This window comes from Falco naumanni, chromosome 4, assembly GCF_017639655.2.
Source record: "Falco naumanni isolate bFalNau1 chromosome 4, bFalNau1.pat, whole genome shotgun sequence".
Lineage (NCBI taxonomy): Eukaryota > Metazoa > Chordata > Aves > Falconiformes > Falconidae > Falco > Falco naumanni.
In genome coordinates, this window is record NC_054057.1 from 97,523,030 (window position 1) to 97,545,383 (window position 22,354).

Below are 22,354 nucleotides of genomic sequence, written 5' to 3' on the forward strand. Positions count from 1 at the left end.
TTGTATGTGTCTCTGCCCAGAATGTTTACTCAAAGTGGTTTTGGAAATAGCACACAGAGGTCCTTCTACTGCTGCTTTTTCACATGCTAAAAGCCTGCAAAGTGTAGTGAGGGAGAGTGGCAGAGGGATGCTGCTTGTGGCTCCCTCTCCTAACAAGCGATGCTGAAGGATGCTCTTAGCTGTGTGGTTGGTGCAAAGAGGATGCGCTCCTGCTTGTCCCAGCATGATCCCCATGGATTGGGACAAGGGCAGTGAGAGAACTTAGACTGGGGAAACGCCTTCCCCACCAGTCTTCTCCCACCCTTCCAGGCATCAGGCCTGGAGAATTTTTCTGCTGGGTAAATTCCTGATGTTTATGGAGTTTTCGCTTTGCCAGACCAATATATGGGGTCAGGTGAAGGGTCCCTTTCCTAGACACATCTTTAGTTGCCTGGCAGCAGCTGTAGCAAAGTCTGCCAGGAGTTGGGGGAAGGAAATGGGCTGCCCGGGGCCGTGGACCTTTGGGTGTGTTGTCCCTGTGCAGAGCCAAGCGCTGTGTGCCTGGGGAGAGCTGACCCCAACCCGCTTAGTTGCCTGGGATGGATAAGGGGCAGCTGGCTTGTCCTAGTCCTCACCAGGGAGCAGCGAAGTCGGTGACTGAGCCCAGGAGTCCCCTCTGCACCTAACCACAGCCCAGCATGTCCACCAGGGACTTGTGCTGCTCATGGTCCTGCAAACTGTATCAGCTTGACTGTGCTCAGAGCTAGAGAAATGCCACAGGTTTGACCTGGATTTTTCCATCTCATGCACCTGCCAGGAGTCAGGGATCCCTCATCCTTGCTTCTGGTGAAAACAGCCAAGATTTCACCCCCTGTTCCCTGCAGGGCATCTGAGGGGGTCAGGATCTGACCTTAGTTTCTTCTGCTTGTTCTCAGGCCAATACCAGCTCCAGGTGCAGATAATTCGGCTGGTTTTTATGCCATCACCTTCTTTCCATCCACAATGTGTTCTTGCCATAAGCTGGGTGTCTTCAGGCTCACTTTTTTGCTGCAGGCACTGGGAAACCCTCTTGGCTGTGTTGTGCCAAAGCCTGGAAGGGGGAAACCAGTCGGCTCATCAGTCTGATGATGACTTCCTACTTCAGCATCCTCTGGGCTACTGCATTTTGTCCTTAAGTCTTCCTTCCTCCTCCTCCCTTGGATCTAGATCCCTCTGACAGCTCTTTGTGCACAGGACCTTCATCCTGCAGGAGGATGAGGGCAGCATGCCATAGTACACCTTCATCTCAGCAGCAAAGGCTACTCATTTTTCATATTTTAACGTTTGTACGTGGCAATGCTCCTTACAAAAGTCATTGGGCACAGCAGTTAAATAATCAGAAGCAGAAGTGAGTCATGCATGCCACACATGATGGCTTGTTGGGAGTCTTAAATGCACAAATGCACTTCTCAGCTCCTTCAGTCTTGAAATTCAAACATATCAAGTATTGCATTTTTAAAAGGGTCTTGGTTTGTTATTGGGGTTTTTTTGGCTTGAGTTTTTTGTTGGGTTTTTTTGTTGTTGTTGTTGTTTGGGCTTTGGGGGATTTTTTGCCTGCAGAAAGGTAAGGACTTTTGTGAGATATTTTATTCTTGTACATTTATCTTTATATACCTGTCACAATTTTTGTGCTTATTAGAGGCTATGGTGAATGAGGATGTGCAAAGAAGTAAATGTTAAGCCATTCGATGAGTAACTGTTGTTATAGCTTTCATGTTGTAGCAGTCCGAGATGGCACATGCGCATGCATGCACATGCAGAAAAAATCCTGCCCTCCGCTCCTGTGATGGAGCTGTCTGTTAAACAGAAACTTGAGAAGAACATATTTTGCTGTTGGGGAAACTTGGGAGAATAGTGAATTCATTGGTTCCCATTTCTTTTGACTCTAGTAAACACCAACTTCGAGCAGCACTCAAATTCTCATCCACAGTTTGATAGCAGCACTTGTCTTGGAAGTAAACAGACAGCTCTGAACCAGGGTGGAGTTTATTTTATTTGCAATTTAAGTACTGGAAAAAAAAATAGATCCTGCTATTCATTAATTTTTGTATGACTCTACAATTCCTTTTATGTGGGTGAACAATACCTGTTAGAGTGAAAAGTTTTGCTTTTTTTGTTTTGCCACAATTTCAAAGAAAAACTCCATTCACGCAAAGCTGTGCTTTTCTCCAATGTTCGCATTATAAAAGAAAAAACCCAAAACTGTTCTTGTTTACTGTTGAAATCATGCACAGTATTATAGTCAATAATGCTGCCAATACATACTACGCCTTTTGGCAATATTTAAGCTTCATAAAAGTGGTCACTTGTCTGAAAGCACCAATCTTTGTTCGTTCTGTGTTAGTGATGCATCAAACAAAATTCCCAAACATGCTCAATGTTCTTTTTTTTATTATTATTTGTGAAACGTTATGCTTTTTAACATGAAAGATTGGTCCGTACTTGTTTTACGTATCACTTGTGGTTATATTTCATTTTTTAATGTCTGTTTATATTTAATGACTGTTAATCACACCATATACAAAGAGTTGGTTGTTTTGAGAATTTGTAATGATTTGTTCCCCCATAATAAGTAGTGAGGTTTATTGAGCTGCTTAAGAAATTTTCAGCTGTAAGTGGTTGTTGTTGTGTTTTGGTTTTTTTAGTTGGTTTGATTTTTCTTTAAGTTTCTTTTTCATTCTTTGCTTGAACCCAAATATTTAGCTGCTAGGTTAGGGCTCCTGTCTGCTTTCCTGAGCCTTGTTGCTAGTCTTTATGTTATTCTGGTTTGTTCCTTCTTACCCTGCTAACTTCTAGCTGGACTCAAGGGTAAGTGCTTCCCTGTAGCTAGCACAGCTCAGATAATCAGACTAGATTATCTGACATATGCAATGTGCTTTTTTTTTTTTATCTTAAATCTTTCTCATGTTTAGATTTTGTAGTACAAACTTTCCATGTTATTTTCCTGAATTGAGGTTTGAAATGTAAGTTTCCATACTGAAATTGGGATGCATGTGATGTTTGCATAATTGCCTTCTCTCCCTGGCTTTCACATTGGCATCAAGTGATCCTCTTAGCAAAGCCAATCATTAACATTTCTATTTTTCATTCCGAGATGTAAATATTAATTAACATCACAATAAAACTGTAAATAATACCTTCTTTTGTTTCATGGAATTTACATCTAGTTGACTGCTTTCTGCCTGAAAACAGATCATTTTGCACTCTGACAATATCCTTTCTCTCCGTGCTGATGATTAGCCTGGTGTAGCACACCAGCGTGCGGGGCTAACCGTGGACACCTCACAGCATAGAAAGGTAGGGCAGGAGACCCTGAGAAACCTAAACGAGGTGCAGGACTCCACAGAAGCCCCCCCAAAAAACCCCTCCACACGTGCCTTGTGAAAATAAGTCTGAATCGTCGAGGTGTGATAGTTCCCTCTCCCGTAAACTCAGTAGAGGATGATTTCGGCAGCAAGCAACAGCTCTCTGGGTCACCCCGGGTTTGGAGATGCTGACCCACTCCAAGTTAAATACATTAGTCACGGAGGGGTGCTGCTCTTCCCCCCAAATTATCATAAATTAACGTTTTTGCGTGGGTCTCAGTCACCAATCAAAGCAATGCTTGCAAAAGAATAAGCCAGGGGAATTACTATTTTACATTTTCCCACTGGAATACCTACTTTGGAAAAGACAAAAGCCCAAACTGGTGCTGTAAAAGAGTTTCTCCTTAGTCTTTGTTCAGCCTTAAATACAGCCGATACAAATCCTTTATTGATGTTGTAAGCTGCTTCTCTAATACCTGGTGAGTGCCTGCTTTCCTTAGGAGGGAATAGCATCAGTGGGTCATGAGAGCTGGCAAATATGTATCCAGAGTATCTGAATGCAATTATGAGAAGGAACAGGCGGTGTCATCCCTCCTGGCCATCAAACAAGACTTCTTTTTTTTTTTTTTTTTTCCTCTTCTTCCTTCTTTTGTTTCTTTTTTCTTCTTTTTTTCTGTGTGTGAGTATGTGCGTGTGTGTATAAATATACCCCTGGGTAGCAGGCAGAATTCCTTCTCAGCAGACACTTTCTTTTTTCTTTCTTTTTTTTCTTTTCTAAATGTTTGGATTTCCAAAGAGGATTCTTATCAGACTTTACCACCAAAAAAAAAAAAAAATCATAATTTTATGGAAATACAGATTTTTGCCACTTTGAAAGAAAGAAAGAAAGAGTGAATGAATGAATGGACTTGGGTCTGGCAACATTACATGTATTTGCACTACAATGCACTGCTATCCTATTAGATTATTAGTTTTGTGCTTTAATTGCTTTATTTTTATTTAGATAGTTAGAGATATCATGAGAACGCTGCTGTGTCTTCTGTATTGTCAACTTGCAGATGCTTCGTTGCAGGAATGCAGAATTAAAATGTTGATTCAGTTCTCACATAAGTTGCATGAATTTAAAACTAGCCTGTAAATCACTTCTACGTGCTTTAAGAAGCATGAGCCTCTAACTTATGACATACAAATTCACAGGTTTCTGCAGCTATCTAATTCAAAATACTTTTAAATAGTTATAAAAATGCTGTGAAACAATGTTTTATATTCTAAATAGCTGTTCTAAAACTGTGTTTTTAACTTGCCACACAAGGAATTATGTAAGTGCATATGACAAATTCTTCCTCATTTAACTACCAAACATTAGATAAGTTAGATTTCAATTCAGTGCCTAGTGTGTCTGGTGATTTACAGGAGCATTCATAATCGTTTATTAAAATTGTAACTCAAGCAGAAAAGAATTTGTTTGCAGCAGGGGAAAAACCATAAAACACAGGAATAAACAGCCAATTAAATTTAAAGCTATCTTCTAACGCGGAGTAATATGAAGGAAAAAAAAAAAAAAAAAGCTCTTAGCTGTCCAGCTGAGAGGCGAGTTCAGCCTGCTGCAGCGGCCACAGCTCATCGCAGGGAGGAGGTTTGCAGAGCCCCAGGCACCCACGCAGGGACACACAGAGGGGGACACACGTATCGTTTTGCAGAGGTGGCAATGCTGTAGTGCACGGCGAGGAGGGGACTTGGTAAGTCACCAGCCAGCACTGCCAGCAGCTCGCTCATGATCAACAGCCTGACATTTGCCGTCCCAGAACGGTGTTTTGGGGTTTTTTCCCCCCTCCAGAGCGCGAGTGTTTGCTAGTAAAGCCTCTCGCTCCACACGGCCGAACAAAATGAGGTTTCTAGGTGCTTCCTCTGGGTATTTCTTTAACGAGTTGCAGCCCAAGCATGTCCGTTAGCTCCGTTTAAGTGGCGAGAGCAGGAGGGGACCCGGCCGCCCCTGGGAGCGCGCAGCCGAGCGCGGCAGGTCGTGGTGGGCACACTGTCACCTGCCCGCCGCCGTGTATTGCCGGCGAGCATCGCACAGGCTGGAAAACTTCTCCCACTCTGCCCGGCCAGGCCAGCAAAGAGTTTTCTAGAAATATCTCTAAATGAATAGCTGCCATCAATCATTGTCATTCCTTTATTTCATGTCTCCTGATGAGGTTGACTAGTGTCATTGTTTGTTACTGTCCAAACCACATCTTCATTCTTGTAATGTCAAGCAGATATGACAAGCACACATTTTCCAGATGAGTAAGATACAAAGTCACCTTTTAATTTACAGTTGTTTGGTTTTTTTGTTTGTTGGGTTTTTTTGTTTTGTTTTTAATAAGCAAATGTGTCGTAAAATTTACTGGATGTTCAGTTGCCTTTGGTACTAAAACAAAGTCACTCATTAACCAAAAGAAAGAAATCTGGAGTAAGAAATTCTTACAATAAAATGGCTACCTAAAGCCTTTTATAACAAGAATTCTTTTATGGAGCTTGTCCCCCGCTATTAACTTCACCGCTCTCAGAGCAAAATCTGCCAAAATTATTGCTGGAGCAAAAGAAACACAGAGGGCAGGGAAATGTGTTTGGGGGGAAAAAAAATAGAGATATGACTGTTTTGTCTCTTCCTTTTTAAATAACAGTTAGATAAAGAGAAATACAGCCCTCGGAGGACCAAATGGTGGGACAGTCATTTGGTTTTCATCGTCGTCGTTGTTGTTGTTGCTGTTGAAATCTTTGTGTTCCCGACACTGGCAGATTTTTAAGACTCTGATTTCAAACACTTGTAGGGAGTGCGTGTGTGACAGGGGGCTAGTTAATGGAGTCAGGATAAAATGCAAACTGGATAAAAATGATCAAAATAAACCCAGCAGCATTAAAAAAAAGACCGTAATGTAGGTGACCAAGTGCAATATAAAAGGCCAGTCTGCAGTTTTCCAGAAGAAAGGTTCGTGGAGTCTCTGCTGCCCATGTACCTCCGCGGGCAACCTCCCTTCCGAGACCACCATCGAACGCCTTTCAGCTGCAGTTCTGTGCAGCTTGTCTAAATATGTAAGATAACTTTTGTGGGCCTGCAGCAGCATTTTGGCTGGGGCCCCGAACAAAGAAGCACCAGCAAGCTTGGCACAGCACCTTGGGAAGGGATTGTAAATTACTGGAGCATCATATAACTTTCTTTCTTGGGTTTCCTCTTTCTTTTTAGCTAGAATAGCGGAGCAGGGTCAAAAAAGCATCCGTATTTGACCGAAACAATTAATCTAAAGTACTTACAAATTAGCTATACAGTTTGGGTATGAGTATTAGCCATTCTCATTTTGTACTTTGTTTTAAATCTCATTCAAACTGTACAAGCCATTTTGAAAGAGGGTAGTTTATACATAAAATCTATTTAATATGCAGATGTTGGCAGTATTTTAAATCGCAGATCAGCTGTCTGGAGCAGAGTAACAATATATTTAGGTCTGTCCTTTTCTTTTTGTGTTGCCTAGGAAGGTTAATGCTCTCGCCATCATTTGATTCCTAAATTTCATTCTTAAAAGCGAGTCCATTGGAAAAATCAAAATGCAAAAATAAATTGCAGGTTGCAGGGGGTGTTTATTTTCTAATTAAGGGAAGGTGAGTTTAATGTATGAGTGTCCTTTTTAAACTGCTCCTAGTTATTCTTAAGAATTTTAAGCATCTGGCCCAGAGCAGCTATTCCATTTAATTCCACACATTCCATGTGTGTATTATCATTCTCCAAAGACATCTGCAGTTCCTGCCGTGCCAGCATTAGCCCCTGGCTGGGTGACGTGCACCCACCCAGCCCCGCAGCTCTGCCGATGCAAAATGGTTTGACCATGCACTGGGCTGCTGCAGGCATTGCTACAGCTGGTCATCTTCCTTCCCATGGCAGAAACCCCACATTTTAAACCACTGACTGAGCAAAAATAGTGTGGCTCATACTTTTTTGATTACTGGAGCTCGTGCAGCACCATGTCTGATGCCTCCTTTTTGGGTGGTTGTTCTGAGGTGGGGAGATTTGGGGCACATGGGCCTGCGGGCAGGCACCCAGTGGGATGCTCAGTAAGGTGTGGCTTCGGAGTGATTAATGAAAGTAAGTTTGCCCCTGATTATGGACAGTTGTGAAGGCTGTTTAATCACTGTGTCTGTTCTCACGCTTGGCAGGGAGCTGTCTGTGCCCCTGCCTTGAGCAGGGAGATCATTTAAAAGCCCGGGACAGACCCTCAGCTCCATGGAAGCCAGCAGAGCTTCCGTGGGTTTGCACCCACCAAAGGTCCACTCTGTGCCCACCTTGCTCAGAGGACGTAAAGTGATGAAAAGCTTATTAGGCTGGAGTAAAAAACATTAATTTCAAACATGCTTTCTAGCACATATGCTCAAAAAAGTTCACCAGCTAAAGGGCTAGAGGACTCTTCAAATTTCCAGCTGATTTACTCAGCTCTCAGAGCCTCGTTGGCTGAGCAGGAGGATTGACAGTGTATCAGGGCTTCTAATTGAAAAGTAATAAAATCTCTGAGCGGAGCTGGCAAATGAAGGCCTCCAGCCAATTTGTCAGCTTGCAGTCAACTCCGAGGAGCCGGGCAGAGCAGCAAGCCATTAAAAATAGTCTGATAATATCTGTTAAAACATTTTGTGGGCGCTAGGGATGGAATTGAAAACAGAGCAGACAAACTCTTTGGGAGTGAATGCAATCAAATCGATCATGGCCCAAAGGGACAGGGACGATGGGGCAGAGAGCTGTCAAAACAGACAGGAGCTGGCCCGTGCCATGAGCCCCAGGGCTGGGTGGGCTTTGCATGCCCAGGGATGCTGGAGAGGTGCTGTGGAGGTGATGTGCTGGTCAGAGAGCTTGTCCCTATCCCCCAAGCCAGCACTTGTGCTGCCACGTTGCTCTGTACCGGCGGCAGCTTCTTGTCTCCATGCTGGATGCACGGAGATGCCAGCGGAGCAGGGGGGCTGGGACCAGGGTGAGGGGCAGAGGTAGCAAGTCCCGGCACATGGAGCAACATAGGGGAGTGGACCCTCAAAAATTAACCAGCTGTAGGGAAAAAAACCCTCAGTGTTTATTCAGCAGGGTTTTAATGAGGAAAATTGCCAGCTATTGCTGAATTAAGTATTGCTAGCAGCTAATTGAAATGTTGCATGTTTTAATTTGTCTGATTTCTTTCCAGGGGGTGATGTTATTTATATAGTTTGTATATAGCTAACGACAGACTATACAGAAAATGTAAAGATTGCTTCCAATGATCAGTAATATCTGAGAGCACAGACATGAACGAGGTATTTAGGAAGACATACCATCCTTCACAGCTTAATATTAAACAGTACAACATATATAAAAGAACACTGTATCATTATCATGTAAAGCTCTTTTTTATATTTTTTTTTATTTTGCTCGTTATTTTTAATTAAGGATTTTTGGTTCTTCTGGTGAAGGGGGATTTTGTTATAAAACAAATACAGTTACCATATACTACTACTATTGCGGAAAACTGCATTTTTCTGTCCTTTCAGCCACATTGTTTCAAGGCCACCCAGTTCCCCTAGGAGGCTATAAACAGGGGAAGGATTTAAATCCTATTTTCTTTGTGGAGGATTTGGCAAGAACCCATATAGTAGGAAGCTGAGCACGGACAAAACCAAGTGAAAGGTGTCCTTTAATTCCCCGGCCACTGGTAGAACAAAGCCTGCTCCCAGCGGGGTCCCGGCTGGCCGCACCCAGGCCGGCTTGGCGGCTTCATTTCAACTGCTGAATTTGGTGTATTTTTAGTTAACCATGTTGAGATTAATTAATTAGCCCCTAGGAGTTAGTGCCCATAAACGTCACCCAAAGCAGAGAAGTGTGAATACGTTGAGGCTGTTAATTCACCCAAAAATGGCAGCTCGTAATCCAGGCAGAGGAAATTCAGTCCCTCTGTCGGGATGACTGGCAGCTCCAGCACACTAGCGGGTTACTGCCTCAGTGACAACGAACTATATATCAATTTAACTTCTTAGCGATGCTTAAAAGAGCATCTTTTTATTTCGGTGAGGTAGCATTTAAAGTTGCCATTAGGAAAAAAAAAAATTACCATGGGGAGACAAACATTGGCATTTGGGTAAGGAACAACGTAACTGGTGTGATACCTAGAAAACCTAGTAAATGCAGAGAAAAATGCTACAGCTGTAACTTCATTAGAATGGCAGAATCTATTATAATTAACTGCAACTATCTAAATAGGAGCTAATTTACTTCTGTGAGCCAGAATTCTGTTAACTCATAGCATATTGTAAGATACAGAGTAAGTTCTTGGGTTTGTGTTCTGGTTTTAAGTACAGAATAAATGCACTTATAATGAGCAGTTGACAAGACGTTAATTCTAAAATCTTTTGCCTAAATGCAATAAGATAGTCCATAACTGATGCAAGTTGACAATGGGAGGTAAAAAGAGTACTGTATAGCCTGCAAAGAGAAAAGTTAATGGCAATGTAGGGAAGAAGAGATATTTAGCTTTCATGCTTCATACTGTATATTTTTTTCTGTTGTATTTGTCAACTAAAATGTCTTATATCTCTCTAAATGGTGTCTTTCTCTATATGTATAAATGAACAGATGCAGATAGAGCTCAAAAGCATGGCATGGATGAATTTATCTCTTCCAATCCCTGTAACTTTGACCACGCTTCACTCTTTGAGATGGTTCAGCGCCTCACTTTGGACCACAGACTTAATGATTCCTATTCTTGTCTGGCAAGTATATTCTTTGGTCTCTAGTGATATAAACATCAAGCAGCAAAGTCAAAGCTAGTGCGAGTGGGGGCTAATCCCCCTGTTGCTGGAAGATTGACTTCTGTTTACACCAGGTTTGAATTTGGCCCAGAGTTATTTTCTTTTGAGAGGCTACTTGCAGTGAGCTGACTGCTGTTCTTCTCCAGTTGCACTGTCTTTATCGTTTCTGTTTGCAATGCTTAAAATGTTTCTTCCTGCAAAGACAAACGCCAGTGTGGGGATGCGAAGTAGAGCGCAGTGTTTTGCAGCCTCCCGCACTGCCTTCCAGAGTCTTCTGGATGAAAGAACAGGGGAAAGATGACGGTCTGGTACCACCTCCCGTGTCAATGGAGTCCCACCAAGAATAACTGTGGCCCAGCTTTGTGTCTCTTTATGAGCAGGGATCCCAAGCAGGTAACAGATGGGCCTAGATGGATAACTGCAGTGATGCTGCAGTCTGTCCGTGCTGATACAGTCCCATGCCCGTCCTGATTATTCTCATAAGCGCAGGCTGCAGCTCTCGGCCCACTGCTGTGTAACACGGTCTATAGGACAGTGGCACTGAGATGCTCCAGGACAGTTTCTAGCCTTTGGCTGGGGCACAGTGCTCGGGGGCTCTTAGACACTGTGAGGGTTTAAACGACAAATAACCTCTAACAATACAACTTGAACCATTCATTTTTAGCAGTTTCATTGAGGAGGATGAAAAGACTCTTAGTTTTTGAAAACACAACAGGATGAAGCCTTTCCAGAGGGCCCTGAAATGGAGGTCCTGTCCTGAATGTGGCATGGGACAGATCCTGACCTGCCACCCTCCTAGTGTCACACAGGAACCTCCACACCGGGGTGTCATCATGAGCTGCCTCAGCAGAAGGACCACCCTGTGCTGGTAGGCTTCATCCTTTGCCAGCTGTGCAGTCCCGGGAGCTGGGGCTCTCGCGTAGCTTGCTGTTAAAAGCAGCAACCCAGGAACACAACTGAGCAGGTAGCAGCGAGGCTGTCAGCCCCAAATCCTGTCCTCCACGTCCCCTCCACCATGGTGCTCCTCTCTCCTGCTCTGCTCCTTGCACCACATGCAGGGGCTGGTCTCCTCAGAAAGGCAAGATCCAGTAAATGCCATTAGTGGTAGTGAGTTGTCACCGTCCTGATGAGAGGCAGGGTAGGAGGAACGGTTGTGGACGTCCCCTGAGGTAAGGATGGGCTGGGGGGAAGGCTGCAGCGTGCACTTTACCCACAGATACCCAAGTGGTACATGTAGGCTTGGTGGGAGCATTGTCAGACCTGCAGCAGGTTTCTCACCAGTTCCACCAAGGTATTTGCTCCAGCGGGCAATGAATTTGGCATGCAGCTTCTGCTCCCCACGCATGGCTGGCCCGAGGAAGACCATTCCCATCCATGCATGTCTGACAGGTTGGCTTGCAGCTGGTTTGTCTCTGTGCAGTCTGGGGCCTGGCTGGAGAGCTGTGGCCATTGAATTGGTGGAGAGGTGCAAGGCCATCGCTGAAAGTTATTAACAATGTTTCTCTCCAAGAAACCAACCAGCCACACTTCTGCTTGTTACGGTGATGTTTAGGCCCTTGCTAGAAGCTACCGGAGTGGTGGAGCTCCCCTCAGCACCAAGACTTGTGCTTCTTCGGAGCAGAGCATCACCAAATAACCATCTCCTTTCAAATCACCCATTGCAGAGTGTTATAAAGAAGAGAATAATGGCCTGCGTTCACCTATGCTTGGATTTCACTTGCTGCTGTACTTATCTTACTATGGTTTTGTCCCGATTACGGCATAAAATACCAGACTGACCTCAAAATTTGAGTTCAACTGCAAAGAGCTCCCATTGCTCTTGCTGTGGCTTTGGGATGTTGGTGATACCCCTGCTCTGGCTTGTCTGGGCAAGCTGCGGGTGCGTGGGGAGCCCGCTCTGTCCACTCCATGTACCACTGGGCAGTTGTTGTTCTCCCTATGGGACATTGCCATGCTTGCATGGTCCCACAGAGTTTTGCCTCGTCGCGCCTCTTCTTGTTTTCAAAGGTGGATGTGGAGGTGCCAGGGAAGACTTACCCAGACACAGTGGCTTCCCCTGACACAGAGGATAACTCGGCGTTGCCTCCTTTCTGTGGAACCAGGTTAAACAATGTTATTGCAAGCCCACTTGCTGGCTGAGCCAGGCATCCCTATGAAAACAAACAGGCTGGCTGACTCATCTCGGCTGTGGCAGAAGTGATGTTTGCTGGCAGAGAGCACCGCGCTGGGGAAGGGGAAGAGCCTTGCCTGCAAAGCTTGCTGAGGGCTCCTGCCCATCGTCCGCAAACTGTAGCACAGTGGCAGTCACAGCTCTTCCTGGACTTTTGGGAAGAGTATGCAGCTCTTCCAGTTTAGTGTGGACCCCACACAGGCGTAGGTCTTCATTCCTTTCACTTGGATGCGTGCATTCTTTCGGAGACTGCCCTTCAGCTCTTCCCAGGACTTCCCACCCACTGCCAGCACCCGCAGCTGGGTCCCTGCTGGAGCTCTACTGCGCATGATGTCTCAGCATCGTTGGATTCACATATACAACATGGCATGTACTGAGGAAAGGTGGTCTTCCAGAGTGCCCAAACTAGCTCAGGTGATGTGAAAGAGTCAGGTCCATGAAGTGGGCCACCAAAATGAAATTCTTTCAGTTTTCCTGCGGTAAATGGGAAAGCTCAGCTACTGAAAAGTGAAAATTTTGTCTCCAAAATTCTGTTTTTTGCAAAAACTGCATTTGCCATTAGAAGAATTGCCAGTGTTTCACCAGGCCTGACCAAGTTTTGCTTTACCCAGCTCCGAAGTTCCTATTGCACTCCCTGCTGGTGCTTGGGACACATGTCCTCTTCTCCGCGCAGTTCAGCTTGTTGAACATGGTCAGTCGAGCTCCCTGTGCTCTGCAGCCTTCCTCCACGGTCCCCGCCAGGTTTCCTCATGCCATTGAAGACCATGTGGGAGATCACACTGAGCTACACCTGGCTGCACTGGCGAGAGACACCACTGTGTCAACACCATCAGCTGCGTTTGCCGGACTGGCTGCTTGTCAGCTGGTTGTGCCAAGCAAATCTTAATCAAGAGCCAGGATCTGCCTGAAGATGTGGTGGGCTTTCTGAATACCAGCTTTCATCAAATCTTAGATTTTTTCTGGGGCTGTGGGGAGCAGCATGTACTGCTCCTTTGGAGGCACATTCAGCAGCAGGTTTTTTATTTCCTACCTCTGGCATGCAAAAGAAGACCACCTGGTCCTCCTGGGCTCTGGATCTCTCCACTCATAGTCTGCTTGCCTGTGCTCTCACGAGGTATGAGGCTCATCACTGAACCTCTGAGCTTCTGCTCACGCTTCCCCTCACTGAGCCTCGGCAGCAGTCTTGAGTGTTTGCCCCCATCCCTTCGGTCCACCTGAGGACCAGCACTTCTCAGACCCTTTTGCAGGGGAGCAGTGTGGGGTGCCCCGGATTGCTGGGTCCAGCCTTCTGCTTCCTTTGCCCCAAACTCTGGGCTTGATACTTGGCTCTGATGAAATTAGTGCCAGCCCTCCTGTTGATGTCAGTAGAGCCAAGATTTCACCCCACAAGGAAGACTGAGTCCTTTGTATGTGTTGGGTGAATATAACAATTCCAACTGTATTTCTACCCCAGTAACCAAATGCACACATCTTTCTATCGCAGAGCAATCCCAGCATTTCCATATTTTCACCATGCCTGATCACCAAAGACTTGTGTGAAGAGAGGCAAGGTGATGAGATGGTCCGAGGATGTAACAAACAGGCAAAGTAATCTAGAATCAAGCACAATACTACCAACCAAAAAGCAAACAAAAATACCATTAAAAGCAGTGAAGGCAAATATACCCCTCCCAAAAAATAGCCTTCCAGAGTGCTGTCCCATCTGCATTGTTCTGTGTCTTCATTTTGAAATGTGCACTTCTAGTGATCCCAGCACTGTAGCTACTCCCTATATCTATCATTTTCCCCTCATTATTTTAATTCTTTTCTCAATCTGTTTTGGAGTTGGCCCAATAAGGATGAGCAAATCCTTCTCTATGTCTTTGAGCTCTTAATTGATATTTCTTCAACTCTTTTCAAAGCAGCTATTTTGGCATCTAGAAAAGATTTGGTGTCATCTGAGTGGTAGAAAATATATTTTAATCTTTCACAGCAGTGTTGTTTCTAAGATGTAGCATTTGGGGTAACAGATGGGGTGGCAAAGAAGTTGCCTATAGGGGCAGTGCTCTGCCTCAACTACTCTCCCGCCCGCTGCAGGAACTTTTCAATTAAACGATGAAAGATTTTGCAGCTTGATGCATTCCAGAGCTGCGTCTTAGCAATTGTTTAGCACCCAAATTTCCATGTAAATATTGACGGTTTTGCAGCATTTTGAAAAGCAATCTACAAGATTATTCTTGTTCTCACTAGCGCCTTTCCCGAAAGCAGAGGCGCATTCCTCTTCGGCTGTCCCAGGACGTTCATCGGAGCAAGCCCTCCGCGGGGAAGGGTGTCCTCCTCGGGAGCCCAGATGTTGCACCACAAGCTGTGTGTCGCCAGGCCCTCAGGACTGACAGACAGGAATAGTCTGAGGGTTTTGGATGTGTAAAGAAACCCTGCTCGTGATGGCAGAGCTTCCCTTTGCTTTGATGCCGAGGAGGTGGTCGATGGCAAAGCGCGTCGCCAGCGGTACGCAATAAGGATGATGGGAAGCATCCCTTTCTGATGCTACAGAGCTGCCCTCCTGCTTCCGCAGGACATTCCTGCGGCCAGATGTGAGAGAAGTCATTATTCAGTGTAATCCTCCGTGCTCTCCCCCAGATCAGTCTTCTTGCTGCTGGCCGAATGTACAATCCCATCCCCAAAATGAGATTACTGTTTCACATTGTTTAAATAACCAAACCTCTGTCATCTCTTAAAGGTGTAAGTCTTTTTTCTTTTTCCTTTTTTTTTTTTTTCTTTTTTTGCTAGGCACTGACATGAATTGGCCTAACTTTTCAGCGTTTTAAATGGCATTTCCCTTTAATGGTAGCATGGTATGTTTTTGTTAACAGTTGCACTGAGTACATGCTGTGTTTGGGTGATGATATACAGTCTGTATTGTTTAAGAGTGACCTCTCTCCTTTTCCTTTAAGGTAGCCTTAGGTTTGTATTTCTTTTCTTAGAACAGTTTCCCACTACGACTCCAAATCTGATAGCCTTTGTATTTAATAACTTATATTTAAAATCAAGTCTCTTTATTTCTAAACAGGGCTGGTTTAGTCCTGGCCAGGTCTTTGTGCTAGATGAGTATTGTGCACGTAATGGAGTGAGAGGCTGTCACAGACATCTCTGCTACCTCAGAGATTTGCTAGAGCGCGCAGAAAACGGAGCTATGATTGACCCCACCTTACTTCACTACAGCTTTGCCTTTTGTGCATCACATGTTCATGGCAACAGGTAAGGAATTCTTCTTGGCTAGCAGCTCCCTGCCAGCAAGGGATGACTTTGTCAAATATAGGTTTCCTTGGATAATGCACAACAGTCCCCAATTTGTTTTCACAGTGGATGTTTGGCAGCAGCGCTTCTAGTGGCATAGTCGGTTTGTTTGTTTGTTTCGTTGCTTGTTTAATGTAAGCAATAGAAATGCACGTAGAGGATCCAGAAGTGAGGGGGTTTAACTTTCTTACGCAGGCACCTGCTGGATGCAGTTCTGGACAAGACAGAGTTGAAGTACATGTGACTGTCACGGGCTGAATATATAGAAGTAAACGATACGCTGTGCTGATTCAATTGCTGTGCGAGAGGATCTGACAAGTTGCAGCAGTGAAATTTGCAGCAGTATCAAACTTCAGTGTTCAGAAGGGCTTTAAGCCCTCGGGCACCCATGTCTCATTTAAAGTCCACGTGACATCAGTTCAGAGACTGCTTAGACATAACTGAAAATTTTATCTTGCTCTGTGGCAAAGCAATTTCAATTTCAGAAGTAGCCCGTTCCTTTCTTGCAAATGTGGCAGACCTTTGATGGGAGGAACTGAAGCTGCACTTTTTCCTTTTCTATATATTTTGTTGACAGCTGTAGCATATATTGCAGCTTCTTCTGCTGCTTTTTTTCTGTGAAGTTGTATTATATACTTTGAGATACCGCTCTCTATCTGCATATGCTGCTGAAAGAAAGGAATGTTGTAAAATAATAACGTATTTTCATAAACCCTCTGGTAAATACCATCCCAAATTATGACACGCATTGCCCAGGTTTCATGTTGCAAGGCTGCCGCTTGCTTTTGCAGTTACTTTCATACATCTTGTCATGGAAACCGAGTTCCTGCTTCCTTAGTTTCTTTTTTAGTTCTGACTTTCTTTTGCTCGTTTGTTCCTTCTTTGCCAATTGTTATTTGATTTCAGTTGTTTCAGTTTAGTTTCCTTTTGTTTTATTTTGAGTTTTTTTCATGCTTTCTTCTTGTTTCTTTCACTTTTGCTGCTGGCCTTGCCCCCCGCGTTTCAATCACTCCCCAAAGCCAACACATGGCAGAATTACTTGGTGGGTCACAGCCAAGTGCAGACGGCGAGGGGGGCAAAGCGTCTCATGCCTCTGCCGCTGAAGCGGAGACAAAAAAGGATTCCAAAAAGGAGTCCAAAAAAAGGAAAGATTCCAAATCCCAGCCGAATCCAGAGCCGAAAAGGTAAGCGAAAGCGCGCAGTGCACAGAAGTGTGTTGTGGAGGGCACCGGGCTCCTGGGTCACTGAGCACACTGGGCAGTTTGTGTCCCCATGGCGCGGGGAGACCCGCTGCAGCACCGGCGTTCGGCTCATACACTCTCCTGGGAGTTGGATGGCATTTGGGCACCCAAGACCCATGGTGGGTCAGGGCATTGAGATTTTTAGGTGTGTTTAGGAGATGGCTCGCATGGCATGTAAGGGATGCATCCAGGCAAGTGAAACTGGCTGCTCTCATTGCCCCTCTTCCATAGGCAGGGCGCATCCCACCAGGAGGCTCCTGTGGGGATAGGACCTGGTTCAAAGCCTTTTTGACTCATAACAGAGAGGAGGTTAGATGCTGGTCATGGCTACCCCGTGTATCTCCTCACAGGGTCCAGCGTAGCCAGAGCTGGAGCCTCCTCTTCATCAGGGGCCGGTGGCAGGAGGTATCTGACAGTACTGGTTGAGGTGACAGCCTGCCATTCTCTCCCTGTGGGGCTGGAGAGTTGTGGGCTCAGAAAAGATGTCTTGTTCTAAAACCTGTGAGGCGTGTAGACCCCAGTCCTGTGCCCGTACAGCTGCCCAGGGCTGCGCGTGGCTGCTGCACCATGCTGAGGGGCTGCTGGGCACCGCCAAAGGGGCAGCCCATCCACGGATGGGCTGTTCGAGTAATTAATTTAAAATATTCCAAGAAAGGGATGAGACTTTTGCTATGACTTAGCTGTCTTTAGCTGATGGTTGACGTCACATCGAAAAGCTGAAGGTTCCTATTCCTTCGTGGTCACTGCCACGTCTGTGTTGCCTGGGGACTGCAGGAGGGTCGGTGCTGGAGCTGCGAGGCTGCGGCGTTGCACATTCCCACCGAGGGCAGGCTCTGCGTAACGCCCAGCAGCTGGGTACGGAGCGCGGGGAGTGCTTTCTGGCTTCTGCCATAGGAAGGTCATAAAATGGGACCACAGGGGGTCTGAGGGAAAACATGACTCTGTATCTTGCGTGTCTGCTATAAGAAATAGGAATATCTGAGTGGAAGAGTCACGATTTCTTTTCAGAAAGCTGCTTAAACCACATGCATCATGCATTTGTGAGCTGGCTGGCAGAGAGTGACAGAAAGCCAATATTTACCCATGCAGTCCTTACTGGCAGTTGCGACGTGTGTAAAGCTGGGTTCGCTATAGCTACATCCCTTCCTCCCACCTGCCATGTCCATACGTTGCTCGTTGCCTTAGGGCTGGCCATGCTCTCCCCAGGAAACCTATAGCTCATGGTGGAGCTGAAAATGTTCCATGTAAGATTTGTCGAGGTGGGAGCACACCTGCCCCGGGACCCAGCACAGCGTCTGACACGGGCTCTTGCAGCAGCCGTGCATTGTATTGCCATTGGTATGCATGGTGGTCTGGGAAAGAGTCAAGTTCTGAGACATTTTTCTGTTTAACAAAGGCTTCTTTTTCTGTTGAAACCGAGAAAGTGTTGATTTTCTTTACAAAAGGAAGTTCCTTCACTTTTAGACAGTAAAAAAAAAAAACAAATGGGTGGTTTAGCTTTCCCCGGAATGAGGTTGGCTGTCAGTCAGAATCTGCCACCCGGTAATGAAGGTCGAGCGGGGAGATAATTTCATGTGGCTATCAATCTCCTGTATTAGCAGCAGACAGTGATGGAGCTGAGGTGGGCTGTCTGTTTGTATCGTGTTTGCATAAGGTCAGGCAGTGAGACAACAGTCGCTCGCAGTCAGCGGGGAAGTGCAGGCGGGCTGCGGTGAGGATGCTGAGGACAGCCTGAAGGTCAAGGCTGACAGGATGACAGGCGTCAGCGTGGGGACGATGCCTCCTCGCCTGTCCGGCTCCCGCCTCAGCGACACGGCCACGGCACTGCAGCCGGGACAGGGGCAGGATGGCTGCTGGTGGAAATGCACCTCCAGCTTGGAGGTGACCGTGAGGCTGCAGCAGGTGAAATGGTCAGAATGGGAGTTTGGGGACGATTTGGAGCCCTGTTTCTTTATATGTCACGATTTGGTCTCCTCTCCTCCTTTGAGCTCCTGTAGCTTATTCAGACCCCAGAAAGCCTGACGTAATCTCTCCAAACTGAGGCGTTAATCACTGCTGCTTGCGTAGCAGTCCCCTAAGTTTTATGTTAATTTCATCATTTTCCAAGTAAAAATGAAGTGTAAATTGCTTGTCCAAAGTTTCACCTGCTGCAGACCCCTGCATACGTAAGGTGCAGGCTGCCAGGAAGGCAGGGAGTGCTGAATTCCCGCACGGCTGGCTGCTGCCCGGGCGCTCGTTCTTCGCTAAGGCTGAGGAACTTGAGCCCTTCTCACTGTTGTGGCCACTAGTGAGTTGAGAACAGGGTTTTGTCCACCAGGTATCACTGGATGCCATTTGTAAAGTCCTACTGTTGTGAAAGATGGTGTGATTTCTGATGTATCGATCTACGTGACAGGTGAGGAAAGTATAGTGTTATTCAGATACCCAACGGCATGTGCTGCGGGGTTATTGCTGTCTGTCTGCTCTTGGTACCACCGCTGTAGTACCAAGGCTGTTTTGTCAATAATCCTCTGAAAAGCTAGCGAAGGCAAGAACCAGGAATTGCTTTGAGAAGGCGGCATGATTTGGGGTAAAATTATGAAAGATTTTACATGACCACCAAGGTCTTTCCCTGCTGCTGTTCCCGTGATGGTGGCGGTGCTGCCGATGTTGTTTGACGGCAGCGGGGTGATGTGTTGGAGGAGCCTCGCTGTTCCCCTGTCTGCGCACAGGAGAGGCACTGCGGGGCAGAAAGCTGAGCTCGGCTGTCCCAGGCACAAAGTTAGAGCCTAAACCTTGAGCAGTGCTTCCGGCCCCTTTCCAAGGAGCGACCTTGGTTTCGCTTCTGCCTCTTTTTGATTTAGGCATATAGTAACTGTATTTTTCAACTTTAAAGTTGGCACCAAAAAAGTCTCTTTCTGTGCTTGTTAATCCTGAACTTTTAAAAATAAGGCTAAAATATTGATTGTGTAGTTACTAAGTATCAGCAGACATCAAGCTTATCAAAATCAGGAATACTGGACTGAACCCCCTCCAGCCTGGTAATGACTGAACACCATCATTTTCTGCAAGTTCTTCGATGACTATTTATCCAAAGTCCAAGGAGCTACAAGTCTCTCTCTTAATTAATTTGGTATATTAGTAACTTGCCCTTTCCTCTGTAAGCTGTATTTTGCAGCATCAAACTTGTTTTCAAGAAGTAGCTCTTTCGTTAGCTACCATTACCATTGGCTTTCATTAGTTTTTGACAACTGTAAGCCAGCAGAAATAAGGTTATTGTCATAAATGTCAAGGAACTGAAAAGTCTGCATCACATATTGGTAATTTTTTCTGTTGTATTCTGATTACATATCTGGCTGTTTCACGTAAAGGCAAGATTTCCCTACAGCTAGTTAAAAAAGCAAAATAGGACAGTTTTGGTCCCTTAAAAGAAGTAGTAAATATGTGGACACCTTATCACAATGTCTTCATCTGCTTTCCTAGTGCTTTGTGTGTAGCTCCCGCGTCTCAGTCAGATGTGCAGCCCTGGCTGCAGTAAGACAGGTTAAAATCTGGCAGGGCGAAATGCCGTGACCTTTCGTTGGGTGCCGGCTGCGTGTCCCAGCCAGCCCCGTGATGAGCTCGCGGTGACACGGTAGGCGCGATGGCTGTCTGTCGGGTAGGATCCGGCATCTGTGCTGAGGGGAGGTGGGTTGCCAGCCCCCAGCAGATAACCAGCTCCGTGCGGCCGGCTGACGTGATTCATTACAATGGGTGTAGGATGGCAGTGCTCAGAAACCATCCGGTTCAGCCGCAGTACATCAGGGGTGTAGATCGCACACGAGAAGCGATGAGCCGTGACTTGGCTCGGTGCTGCAGCATGGAGGAGAGCCCAAGCAAAATGAAGGCAGGAGTTGGGAGGGTGAAATGGCTCCCATGCTCCGCAGCATCCCGAGCAGGCGGCTGGGGCATCGCCCAGGAGAGCGGGCGGAGGGCTGGGCTGAACAAAGGGCTTTCAGCCGACAAGTCGCGCACGGTGTGAATTCCCAGAAGAAAGGGGAGTCGGGGAAAATCGATGTTTGCTGAATAAGCCTTTTTTTTTTTTCAAGGGGTCTAAACAGGTGGGCTCTTTCAGGTCAGATTTGGTGGGGGCGATGCAGGAGGCAGCAGGCAGGCAGCTGTGATCCTGCCCACGTCCCCAGAGCCAGTCCCCGTGCAACCGGTGGGACTTCGCGCGGGCAAGCCTTCCTGCGAGGGATCCTTTGAAAGCCTATCCTGACACATGCCGTCCAAGGCACTAATCATCGATGTTTACTGTATAGCTCATATGTGCTGCACCTGGCAACCAGCAAGGGAGCTGAAGGCAGCACGTGTTTTATATTTGAGTTGTTACTTAAAAAATCAAATTATTTGCATCAGTTTTTGACATTGTTTTTTTTCCCTTGGCTCTGCATGCCAGGGCTCACAGTGCGTGCAAAGATCTGTTTGCTACGTGTAAGCAATATTTTCCCTAGTAAAAAAAGTGTAGACAAGTTAAACATAAAAGGTGTAAAAGATGATATGTCTTTTCATTTGAAAGCCGCCATGGTACTTCATACAGGCGTATGTCAAAGAGATTAACCCACTGGAGCTATAGTGTATATTTATAATTGCATACAAATGCATGCTATTGCTTCATATATTGGTCTTTGTTAAAAAATCATTTTGATATATTTGTTTTAGCAGCATAACTAGCCCTGGGGGCACTGAGTATAATTAGAAAAGGGCATGGGGGGAGGCGGGGCTTGCAGAATAAAGCAGTGGCCTTAGGATCACGGGTCCTAATTACAATTTATAATTAACCCCAGAATTTGCACAAGCCATCTAAGCTAAACAAGGACTATCATTTTTGCTCTTTAAATTGCCACCCTTTTTCTTAATTTCACCACCTGCTTTGTTGATGTTGTTGTTTCCATGGCTTAAAACTTAAAAACAAGGGGGGGGATTAGGAAAGTGGCATTTAAAACTTTTCGTATGAAATATTTACAGTGGGGATTTACTAGTTCAGAGCCAACATAGTGAAGCTGCAGCAGGAGTGATCTGAAGCTTGTTTACTTATAATTAAAAATATCCTTATTTATTTTTCCTGCCTTTTTTGCCTTTCGGCTTCTCTCTCTGCCCACAACTTCTGCCATACACCTCAGGTGTCCATGAGCAGGAGCTACAGAGAATTGGGTGAAATCGTGTCTCCACGCAGATGGAGGCATTTATGTTGTCGATCTGAATGCAGAGACCCAAACCTGTTTTGTCCCTCATGCATCTGTATATACCATGTAGATACAGAACTTTTTTTTTCACCCTTTTGCTCTCTTCTCATTCCCCACCGCTTGCTTCAGTGTAATAACGACATGGTTGTGGATTGCGTGTGAGAACTTCCATCTCCTGCAGGTGCATTTTAGCTAGCCTTGCTGCTTGGTGGAGGGGTTAGTGCTTCTGTCCGTGAGATCAAATACCAAATATCAAAAGCTGAGCTGGAGACCTTTGCTAAAAAACAAAATTGCCAATAAGCACCAGAACGAGCCAGTGCAACTTGAGCTTCTCCTGGGGAT

The 22,354-nt window shown here is 45.7% G+C and overlaps 1 protein-coding gene across 24 annotated transcripts in view; it reads left to right on the top strand.

The window, feature by feature from the left end:
• Positions 1 to 22,354, top strand: part of CADPS (calcium dependent secretion activator) — a 220,803-nt gene that overhangs the window by 122,640 nt on the left and 75,809 nt on the right. For 9 of the 24 annotated variants that reach the window (XM_040589478.1, XM_040589474.1, XM_040589475.1 and 6 more), the window contains exons 12-13: positions 9,946 to 10,082; positions 15,341 to 15,528. In XM_040589478.1, coding sequence (XP_040445412.1) covers positions 9,946 to 10,082; positions 15,341 to 15,528 — 325 coding nt within the window. Of the gene's footprint in view, positions 1 to 2,814; positions 2,827 to 9,945; positions 10,083 to 15,340; positions 15,529 to 16,586; positions 16,752 to 22,354 lie in introns of all 24 variants that reach the window. The other 15 variants (XM_040589456.1, XM_040589459.1, XM_040589457.1 and 12 more) reach the window with 3 other exon arrangements.